Below are 12,689 nucleotides of genomic sequence, written 5' to 3' on the forward strand. Positions count from 1 at the left end.
TTTACAAATTATATAAAACGTATAATATATTGTGGTAACAAACATCGGTTCGAATAAATGTTATCGTCAAACGAAAAAAAAAAAATAATCGTTTATCGAAATATAATATAAGTAAATGTAAAACTATTTATTACAATAACAGTAATAACACTATATAATAGTCTAATATGGAAAAAATTGACATTGATTTTGATTAAAACATAACATAATATATATCTTATATTACCCCTAGACATGTAAACACACAATAAGTAAAAAATATATAGGTTACAATATTATCTAAAATTTCATAACGTCGAGTGGCTGCTGCAAGGATTGAACAGATCAATTATCTATAGGTAAGTACCTATTTTGCCGGTAAAATTTTTAGGACACGTGAATTTACACGTCATATGTGTATAGAGTCTGGTAAAGCACATATAATATGCCTATTTTTTTCTTTAATAATAAATTCACTAAAATTCTGAATTTTTCAGTACTTTTCCTATTTTTATACTATATTTTTAAACATAGAGATTTATTTGCCATTTAGAAATTGTTCCGCAGTGATACAAACTTCTTTTTTTTTTCATACGAGAACCACTATTTTTATTGTACATGTTGTGCAAATGATTTTTTTTTCAAATTTTGATGTATATAAATTAAAATTCAAACGAGTAGTTTTTGAATTATTAAACTGTATGACGTAGTTATCTATAATTTATAAAAAGTTTCATAGTCTATGGTAATTGATAAAAGATATGGAAATAATGACTATTTGAAAACAATAATAATGAGTTATGAGTTTATAATTTGTTAAAGTGGTCCGAGTATAATAAGTAACTATTAGATTAAATTTTACATTTATTTTATATTTGATATTTAGCCATAACTACCAAGGGCCTATTCTTAGTGTACAAAGTACACTATCGTACATCAAAGAAACTATTCGTTACAATTTTGATTAAGATGTATTAAAGTAAAGAAAAAATACATTTATAAATAAAAAAATTTGACTCTTTTGTGAAAAAAATTGTTTGTTTCACCACAGGACACTCCTTAAATAATGTAACAAATCTAAATATCTTAAAATATGGTGTTTATAGGTACCTTTATTTAAAAATGATAAAAATCAGAATTTGAATGATTACATTATTAAAGGGTAAAATAGGGGGAGAAGTCAGTTGTCAATGGCTATCACCCTGTATATATTGTCAAATATCATTTGAAATAGATACTGTTGTGGAAATAAATTTACATAATTTGTAAATGTCTATATATCGGAATCAGAATATTCTACTATAAAATATGAATACGATAAATTCCAAGTAGAATTTATACATTTGCCACTCGAAGATATGATATGTGCGTTTATTAAAACTTTATGGTTTTAATTATTGTTTTAGTTTTCAGTATTGTATCTATTTGAATTTTTATCGATACCGCACGATTATTATACCGCTAAGTTCTACTTAATTGGTTAGGTTATAAGTATTTTTATGCGGCCATAATTATACTTACTAGAAAAACGATATGATAATTTTGTCACACATATATTATATATATATATAATAACTATATTTTATATATTTTATTATAACAGGACCCGTTCCCAACACTATAACTGGAAAGATAGAATTTTTTTATAAACTAATATTATTTAATAATTATTGTTATAATAATATAAAATATATAAAGTTTTGACCACTGCGTTGCACTCAGCGGACGTCACCGACATAATAACAACGCATAAATCGTGTAAATATTTACATAATATTAGTAATTAATATAATATATTTATAGGTAACTTTAAACATTTAAAAATAAAATCATAGAAATCCTTAAGGTATAAATTTACATAGGTAGAAACCCTGTGTAGAGGTACAAAGGATACGGATTTCTGTGTCGGGCGTGTATACAATGATTATCTGTCAAAAATTGATTTTAAGAAATGGAATAAGTATCTAGGCAGAGAAATTCGAAATTTTAGAAATGTATGCCTGTGAAGACTATGTGTCCAACATGTGACACATGATTTATGTTGTCTGATATCGTCGGATAAAACCATATTTTATCCATTTAATCCATCAAACGGAAAAGCCACGATTTTATGCGAAACCATAATAATTATAAAACGCCTTTAAAAGTGGTTGGATTATGTGGGTCAATAATTATATTGACCCTATAATAATACATGAGACTTAGATATACCTGATAGAGGTTTCTTTGATATCGACATTGGTGAAATTTTGCAGATCCATTGTGGTAGAAGGGGGACGCCGAATTTCACGGGCCGTATTTACGTATTTATTCAACATTTTATTTTTACGGTTATTTGATTTCTGTTAAAAAAAAAAAGAATGTTTACTAAAAGCATAAATCGATGCATTTTCGTTTTCGACGAGAAAAAAAGAAAACGACGCCTGCAATTTTTGGTTAGGGGCTCAATCCATCACAACTTGCGTGTATGATTATTGCAGTTTATGGATGAGTTATAACCCTATATAGGTACGAAACGTGGTATTTTATGTACGATAACCGTGTAAACAATATACGATTTTAACGTGGTCATCACAATATAATGTATTAATTTATAATATTTTATTATAGAATTACCTGTATAGAGTTGTGTTAATATTATAATAATATAATATATGCATTGTATTAATAATAATTCAGTCGGACGAAAAATACGTGCTCGAGATATCAAAAAACGAAAATCAAATGTTTTAAACATAGTATGATGTGTATAGCTTTGGCGGGGGCTTTCGTATTTTTAATCATAATAACAAACTTCTGACGATAATATTATATGGTTGTATAAGAGACCATAGAGACGCGATAGCGATTCGGCCCAAAGTTTGCGAATATTTGATATTTGAATAATAGTATTCGGTAACAAGGACTGCCTTGGGAAAATAATGTTCAGGTGCGACGCGTGTTTTGAAAACCACGGTGGTGTTGTACAGGTGGTTAGGAGGGGTGTAGGATTGATCGATCTCCCTTGGACTGAGCGCGGAGTGTTGAAAATAATTATAATATCCGCGGGATCCCGAGAACATAATGCCGCGCTTTTCAACAGTGTCATGTTTAATATCGATATGAGTTTGTCGATTTCGTATGTATATTAATTTTAGACGGAAACATATTGTGTACAACGTTTTCATTTTTTATTCGGATGAGATTTTGAATACATATTAATATATCCGGTAGATGTACATGAGCGATTATATTGTTTTTCAAACGCAAATTTCGTCGTAAAATCGATCAAAGATGAATTTTGTTAGCGGAAGACTGCAGAATAATATAAGTTAGGGTAAGTTCAAAGTTGTAACTTGTAAACACCAAAGTACGATTATGAGAAAAAGATAACAGTATTCAAAATGTACGTGCACAGTGTTAAGTATGCAATCAATTAAATTCCGTTGATGCCGAGTGCGATAAATATATCAACTGTTTAAACTTATCTAACTTCATAAATATTTTTTATTTCTACTGGAATTAATATTAATATGTTCGCGTGTTGTTAAGAAATTGGGCACCGGAAGTTAGAGCATCGAAAAGTTTTTCGTATAAGACCAAAAGTATAATAGTGGGCAATTCCGTTGCGTGGAATTTATTTGTTTTAGAAAATTATTTTAAAAATATACGTTTGTTGTATTTAAATTAAAAATTTCAAAACACGTTAAATAGTATTTTTTTAATATCAGGGAATTAAAAAATATTGAGTAAGTACGGGTATTAAATATTTTCAATCACTTATGCACTTTAACCAAAAACTAACTCGCGAGTCTGTGTTAAACGATGTGTAAGGCCAATATTCGCCACTATATGTGTAGACAATATGATGCAAATCCAAAATTAATTTTTATAAATATTATTGTAATTTTTTATTCAATATTATTTTCATGTGTAATTGTAAATATTTATTCGTGACCCTCCCTCTGTTAAGTAATTTGATGACAAAACAATGTAATAACGGTAATTAAAAATAATAAAATTTAATTTAATATTATTAGATAAACCAATTAAGATAATATATTCAATTATTATTTAATTAAAAAAAATAGAAAATTCTTTTTTTCCAACATTATCTTGTATAGTACAATATAAAGAACGGAATGTTTTCATAGTATATTCAATTTTGTGCGGTATGTTTAACAATATACGCATGGGATAGTAATTTTTAACGTGCAAAACTCGTCATGCTTAACATCCTACACAAAACTACTTTACCATGTTAAAGGAGTCTTAAATATATTTGTTCTATATAATTTATCTAATATATTTGTACTAAGCATTTTCATATATTTTTATTTTTTATTTTGATACACGGGACTACTTTTTAATCCAGAAAATATTGTTTAAGTTTAATTTTTAAATAAGATTATAAGAGATGCGTTCAAATTTGTTGAATTTTACTTTTTACACGTTAGTACATATTATAGTACACCCCTTAAAATTTAAAATTTGTACAGTATTCTTAATCACAAATTAAATAATAAAAAAAAATATATCTGATCACGTTTTAATAATTAAAAATAATGGCTGACATTTAGAAACTAGGTCGATAAATTTAATTTAGGGTATAAATAAAGGCTCTATAATTAAGAGATTTCAAGAATATTCATGAATTTTATGTATTTAAAAATACCATAAGCGGAAGTTTGAAATTAAGTCAATATTTTAAGTTTTCAACCAATAAAGAGGTGAAGGGGGGTATTTATTTGAGTGAAGTATTACGTGTTAAAACTTTCATCATTTCTTAAATATAGGTACTGTTAAATTGTAAAATAATAATCAATGTACGCGTATGTTTTTATATGTTTTTAATACACTTTATTGAAAAGTATGTAGTGGCTATAAGTCGTGAAAAATTTTTTCCGTAAATCAGTGATTAGCAACGATTCAATGTAATGGAATGTAGTACCTAAATGCTTATTTATTTTATGCGTTGTTTTGTGTTTATTAAATTCAAACGGTAAATGCATATTATATATATATATATATATATATATATATATATATAACATAGAAGAATTTTTAGATAATAATATTTATAATTAAAAAAAAAAATAATAATAATAATAATAATAATCTTAATAATAATAATTTTAGTAGGTGGCATATCTAAGCGATTTTGGCACGAATGCACTTGGTCTGAATTGACACCGCATTATGATATAAATGACGCGCTTCTCCTCCACGATGGTAGTTTGATTATAATATAGGTATACGGTATTCGTGTGGATGGCGGGATTAGATTTTTTTTTTTTTAGTTTAATCCAAAAAAAAAAAAAAAAAATTTTCCACCGGGTTTGTGGACAACCACAGTAGATGATCAGTGGCGGTGGCGGACGGCCGCTTGAATATGCCCCCGATTAATGCGCGGTAACAACAATTTAAAAATATTATGGAGAGTATACGCATTAAAATATTTTTTTAATTATATTGCGTGTAATGACCGTTGGAATGTTTATGTCTTGTGCAGCAGCAGATTAGTGGCGTTCAGACCAGTCGTCGGCGATGCTGTGCAACTTCTGCTCGCCGACGTCCGGGACTTGCTTTCCGTCAGTTTGAGGTTTTCGACGGTCTTGTTCTCGTTCGAATCGTCGGCCTCGTTGATGCATTTCCGGTCACACGGGCCGACCACGCCGGTGAGCGCGTTCAAAGGTATTCGGTAAAGACGAAGTGGTTTCGTTTCCGGAGATACTGAAAACATAAAGCGTCCAGAATTATGATTAAAACGTCACAAATTATTCACGTTCTAAGGACACTAATAGTCAAGTAATATAATATTGTCACATTTGCGCAATAGTATTCAGTTGAATTCTAGAGGTACGTATACTCGAATTTCTTAGATATTTCTTAGTTTTTGATTATCCCATTATATTATATTGAACTATTTATTGCAATGCGTTTTATTTAATTAATTGTTTGTAGTTCACATTTTATTACATATTTTTAACCAAATAGTAGGCACCCGAATAATGAATAAAGTAAGTTCATTCACTTTTAGGATTATACCAGTCATAGGGGCGTCATTTAATTTATTTTTATTGTTAGTGTCAACATTTTTGTAGGCTATTTAAAATCATTACCAGGCTAAAATTATGAGCATATTTTTTCGAGAGGGGGGAGGGGTCAAGGCGAGACTACTTCTTATGTCCTTTTCTTAGTTGCTATATCTTCTAACTATCAAAGTCTGTTACCATTACCCTACATCTCTGTAGTAATCTGTCCCCCGTCTTTCTATTATTCACACTAGCTATTTTCATGTCATTCTCTATTCTGTCTAACAGCTTTTTCTTTGATCTTCCTCTCCGTATTTTTCCTTCAAAATTTATTCAAATAGCCTCATTGCCCTCCTTTTAATTAAATATATCTAAACTGTAGAATATTTGTGTAATTTATTTTTTATTTTTTTATTTATTGTTACTTTAATATTTTTGTTGAATTATGTGTACTTTTATTGCACTTATATTTATATTTATTTTGTGGTTACTATGTTACAATTGGTAAATTAATGTATTGGTTTAAGCGCTTTAATAATAAAATACCTAATTTAACTTAATCTGTAACATTTTTCGTTCCGCACTCAAAATATATAATATAGGTAGCTAAATAAAACTTTGAATTTATTCTATGAACACCATTGCTTATAAATTCTAATGGCATCATAAAATGTTTACTTAATTTATATTTTTCCTTTTGGAGTTTTAATTTAACAATAAACCACAAATAGATAAATAAAAAAATATTATCATAAAATAATATCATGACTCAATATCTGATTTGAAACATTTTAGTACATCGGTGTTTATATTTTATTTTTGGCAAGCCAAATAAGGTATTTAAAAAAAAAATTGCGTAAATGCATATTCTGCTATCTCTTCTCCAAATGACGCCCCTGCCTAGTCTTAGGAAATAATTTATTAATTATATTATTATTTAATAATTAAATAATCATTATACGATTTGATATTTTTCAAAAATTAAGACAACCTGAATATCCATATCTCCAAATCTATAATTAAATCCAAAATTTAAATAAATATCTAGATATTATAGTTTATTTTCCTATAGTACAAATAAGTCTATGTATGCGTAATCCCAAGATGGTGGGATAAATCGTTGTTTACGAGAAAAAGAACGTGTTCCTCTAAACTCTCTCACAGTAAATAAATACGTCTGTGTACATTATAATATAAATGCGCCTATGGTTAGTATTACTATTATTATATACCTGATATATTATTTTCATAGATAGTAACAGAATACGAATAAAATAAAAAGCGAATAGGTTAAGTTAGTCATAGGTTTTCATTGTACGTTTAGATGACTGAACATAGCAATTGATTATTTGTTTCAAATGAGTACCTATTATTAATTTGCATTCAAAATATAAAGTTTTAATTCCCGATCGAAATTTAATAAGTAGCTAAACTCGATTAAAATCTATATGGCCCATAATATTTACGTATTTTTATAATTTATGTATGAATTTTATTGGAGTAAGTGAAGTTATTTTTTTAAGTTGTTTAGTATATATTTTTTTTTTATTACAAAAATATTATTAAAATATTCAATATTTAATATGGTTTTGCATTTATGGTAATAATTATTTTTAGATCATATTGATTAAATATATTTTTAGTAGTTTAACTAATGCGAAATGATTTTTTGAGTTGTTATTGCCGTTGTTCCTAAAACGTATTTTACATAATAATGTATATTATTATAAGTAAAATGTGAATATCGCGTTATTTAAATAGCATTATATTTTTTATGCTAATCGAATAATTAATATAATTAAAACTTTGATTACATTGTATTCTATTATGTTAATGTAATATACTATAGAACAATTATTTAAGTAATATGTAAATACGTGCAACCGTGCCAGTACAATACGATTTATCTCGAAAATAAGCTATCACCAGAACAAGGGGAAATCAAATTAATACAGACTTTTTCTTGTATGTATACATACATACATGCACTGCAGTAAAAAATACTATGGCTTGGTTTAAGCATTAGTTTTATTACCGATGAACATTTTGTCGTTGTATAATATACAAAAAACAAAAGACCTACGTAAAATATGTTTATTTTTCGATCTCAATCATATACCCAAAATAAAAGTTTTTAAATACCTATTGTCGGGTTTTATCAAGAGGCGATAGAGCACTGAATACATATATTTTCGCCTGCTATACGATGGTATGGTAATAAATATTTTCATAACATAACTAAAGTAAAATATACTCATATTTATTGTGTATTTATTATATTATTGTCAAAACGGTTTAATGACGTTTTGTCCGCTATACACAGTACCTAAGTATTCATAAAATATTTCAATGGAGCAATTTTAAATTCAATTTATACATTATTCGTTATTGTATAATAATAATATTATTATTTTATCAAAAAGCAAAACCATTAAATAAATTTCGCAGAATGTATAACATATTGCAAATTAATTGAAATAAATTTTGAATTGAGTTTTTACGGCGTATAATACAAATTGAAATGTGTTTTTACTAGACCCTAGAAACGAAGACCTACGGTCGCCGCGGGTGTATAGTTATTGATCAAATAATGTTAATACAACATTGTATAAGTATATTCAGTGATATTAAATCAACTTTAAGGACAAAGAAATACTAGTTTGATTCTTTTGATTTAAATAAGGTATAGGAGATATGAATTATGTTCTGTATACTTAGCTACTATACTACCTAACCTTTGATGTTAAAATTTAAGTTTTCTTAGACGACTTTTGGTTTATTTTATTTAAGATTCGTATCATGTATTTATTCAGTGAACACTTCCATAAACTTTATCACCCATAGTTATAATAAAAATGTTAAGCTTGTTTGTTCATTTATTGTTTCTATTAACTGTAAATGTACATTTAGACGAACTTATGAAATTATTTATTATTTTTTGTTGAAAAACGCGAGAGTTTAAGTAAGAATAGATAGTATATTATATGATAATTTTATTGTTTTGTTCGAGTGTGAGTCTTATGTTATATGGTTAAGCTATCGCCAAAGAAAACATTCATTCAAACGACTGAAGTATTGTCATTATAGCAATATACTTAATATCTTAAATGCCTACAGGCTATAATTATGATATTATAGAATTTTTTTGATTTTTGATATAATTTATCATATATCAAAACTTTAGTATCTATATCATTAACTGTATAACTTATAATTACAGTGTGGCGAAGCAGGCGGTGACATGCTCTCTCGTTCGGCTTTTTGTTGGTCCATTTGCAGTCTCTCCATTTTCCCGTGGAAAAATTCTGGAGCAGTAGTTGCAAAATATATGTCATTCTATGATAAAAAATAATAAACACAATAATTAAATAATAGTTACCAATAATAAAATGTTATCGGAAATCAATGCTTAAATTTGATTTAAAAAAATTAATGTAGTCTATTACTTGATACCTTGGAACAAATTAATTTTAATTTCGGCATGGCCATAGTCTGGACTAAATTGCCATTGATTATAAGTCTGATTTCCATTGTATCCGTGGTAAATGCTATGATGTATGGAAAAGAACACACTGCGGAAAATCGAATTATTTTATTTTTATAATATTATAATAGTAAATTCCCAGTAAGGTATATGTCTAATATTTTTCTAATACTCTAACTTTATAGTCATGACCAAAAAACACGGAAAATTTTCCATTTTGATGGGTTTAAAAATATGAACATTACAATTACAGTAATTCAGCTATAAATAATTTGTTAAATTAAAAAAATACATTTAAACCTTGCTATATTAGATTTTTTGGATATTTGATAGATTTAAATCTATATATTCGAATAATTCGCTGCACAAGTGTGACCTAAAATTACGTGGATCGGCAATTCGATACCATACAAGAAAGTTTTTCTCAATAGAAAATTATTTATAAAATATCATATAGTTTATAATGTAGGAACGAGTATAAACATATGATCGTTCAATATAATATTTATCTATAACATAATATTACTTAGCTGATAAAACATAAGATAAGAGTTTGCTTGTCGTTAAAATGAAATCGTGAAATGTGACGTCAGACGGATAATAAAAATGTATAATAACATTGCATAAAAATCGTCAGACGTTCAAACTACAGAACTTGACTGAACGATTTCACTGTTTTGTAATGTTTGATTTTTTACCAAAAAACCAAATTACTAGGTATGCTTAATTAGACACGCTGCTTATAGAGACGGTTTACCATACAAATGATTCATTATAATTACCTATATCCTTCGGAATGGAATTCCAATGGAAATCAAATTCGGTTGTATTGTTTGTCTCACTGAGTTTTTGAAAATGACAAGTGTCTGTAAAACACGAAGAGCGGAATTAATTATAAACTTATATAGCCAATATTAATATACTAGAAAGAATTTGAACGTGAATAGACTATGTATAGAACCTGTAATGAATTTAAACACACGGAATTTCATCTAAATGTATACGAGTGTTAATTTGGTGTGTGAGTGTTTACATTTTTTTTTTCTCTTGACAGATTGTTCAAGTTTGGGTAACATTTGAATATTCGTATTTTGGTATAAATTGGTATAAATAGATTTATGTATAGAATATAGATATTAGATATCCAATAGTAAAATAATCACCTACTGAAGTAGAAATGAATATATAATAACATAGAAGTGGAAACAAATTAATAATAAAAAAAAACTTTATTGGGTGAACAAAAAAAAAGATGATGAAATTTGATTAAAAAATTGACATTTATTCATGTCATAGTTATATCAAAACATAAAAACTTAAGTTCACCGTAAACTATGCCTAAAATTATAATGGACTCGTCTATGTAAGAGTACAATACATAATCAAGAGCAGAGTGCCACAAAAATTTTGGTTTGAAAAATATCAAATATCGAACGATTTGTTTAGTTTTTATTCATAAATATCTTTTAAAGTATTTCTGAATACATAAGTAGGTAGGTACTAGTAATATGATTTCTGCTGTAATAGTGACAATTTTTTGAGCAAATTTGCCTTTCAAATTCATTGTAGAACTCTATCTGAAAATCCTAAGGCGATTTAGACTGAAAAATTAGCATATCTAATTAAATGGATTATCCTGAATTTTATAAAAAGGTAGTATTTTCTACAAATGTCTGCAATGTTGTAGGTTTTATGGATGTTTCTTTTTTCTCTGGCATGTGCGTGATGTGGTCAGGATGAATTGTGTTGCCTAGCGAGAGGCAAGATGGGTAATTGACACGCTATATCGCACCTCCTATGTAATAATATACGCTTACCGATAAATTATATTTTATCATTATAAAGTTTAATCAAGTTTATTTTATTTTTTTAAATTGAAAAATATGATACACACTGGGGGAATAATTTTTTAAATAAATCGGCATGTGTTTAGAACCCATTCAAACTTTTTAGGTAATGTGATATGCCATTAAATAATGGAGACTGAATAAAAACTTCTATTTTAAAACTTAAATGTATACATATTATATAATACTAAATTTCAAATTATTTTGTTTAATATAAGATCGTAATTAATAGTATCTATATATATATATAATATATTATGTTTATTTCACCAATAACGTAGGTATTACGTTGAAAATCTCAAATTCAATCCTGCAGTTAAGATAAGGAATACAATTTGGAAATATTACATAATACAAACGAAACATAGCATGTTATATACATCCGTATAAAGAGATATATTGCATGGATATTTACAGTGGACAATAAAATATGTCACGAGGGGTTATTGTCGAGAATAGGTGCGTGAAATAATGAAAATGGTGGCCATAAAATACTTAAATTATAAATAAATTATAGTTTTCAGATTTTTAGTCTGAAAAAAAATATTTAGTGACACATATACATAAATTACACACACACACACACACACACACACACACTCTCATACAAATATATACACATGTGATAGTTGGTTTTTAACTAAATTAGTATATTTTTTTAAGTATATATTCGATATCTGTATGAATTAAAATATTTGGATTAATAAAATAGAATTGAAAACATTCACGTATCAATGGAGCTTTTCGAAAATTTTTAAAATTAAAAATATAAGGTTTTAAATACCAATTTTGACGTGAACAAATAAAAATAAAAATTGTATTCAACAATTATTTAGACCCCTCCAAAAAATAAAATCCTGGTTACGTGTTTGGTTGAAAGGAGCTTTTAAAAAATCAAAACGTCAACTAAGAAAATGGATGGGCGTTATACTTTTGTAAGTGTATGTGTTTGTAGGGTGTTCGTGAATGGTAAAAAAGTAATTACTGTTATAGCATAATAGCAACTCGGGCTCCTCGTCTTCGTAGAGATCAGTGGCAGACACCAAGTGAGCTTTGGTGCCTTCTTGAACCGCAAACAATCGTTGGGCGGTGCCTGATCCATCGGTGATGATGTCGAACTGATGTTTGTACCCAACGCAAATACTGCACGTGTCCGAGTTACCACCGACCGCCGACTCAATCAGCGTTATTATCGATGGCTGTTCGGCGATTTGGAATTCCTTAATAACACGAAAATAGCAATTGTATGTATAATTGACCGCCAATGTATGCCAGTCCATTATTTAGTAAATATACATTCTCCCTTCCTTTAAAAAATAATAGAAAAACCAAACCTCCCCAGTTTTATTTGTTTACTCCATTTTA

General features: G+C 27.6%; 1 protein-coding gene across 2 annotated transcripts in view; it reads right to left on the reverse strand.

Moving 5' to 3' along the window:
* Positions 1-5,040: 5,040 nt before the first annotated feature.
* The window catches only part of LOC112603607 (GTPase-activating Rap/Ran-GAP domain-like protein 3), a 357,206-nt gene continuing 349,557 nt past the window's right edge, over positions 5,041-12,689 (reverse strand). Inside the window, exons 19-23 of one of the 2 annotated variants that reach the window (XM_025352269.1) lie at positions 12,310-12,544; positions 10,260-10,343; positions 9,447-9,565; positions 9,212-9,329; positions 5,041-5,691 (exon numbers count right to left, since the gene is read on the reverse strand). In XM_025352269.1, the coding sequence (XP_025208054.1) occupies positions 5,456-5,691; positions 9,212-9,329; positions 9,447-9,565; positions 10,260-10,343; positions 12,310-12,544 (792 nt within the window). In that variant the 3' untranslated portion in view covers positions 5,041-5,455. The remainder of the gene's footprint in view (positions 5,692-9,211; positions 9,330-9,446; positions 9,566-10,259; positions 10,344-12,309; positions 12,545-12,689) is intronic. The other variant, XM_025352271.1, reaches the window with a different exon arrangement.

The sequence above is a fragment of the Melanaphis sacchari genome, unplaced genomic scaffold (assembly GCF_002803265.2).
Source record: "Melanaphis sacchari strain LSU unplaced genomic scaffold, SCAv2.0 Contig10_pilon_pilon, whole genome shotgun sequence".
Taxonomy (NCBI): Eukaryota; Metazoa; Arthropoda; class Insecta; order Hemiptera; family Aphididae; genus Melanaphis; species Melanaphis sacchari.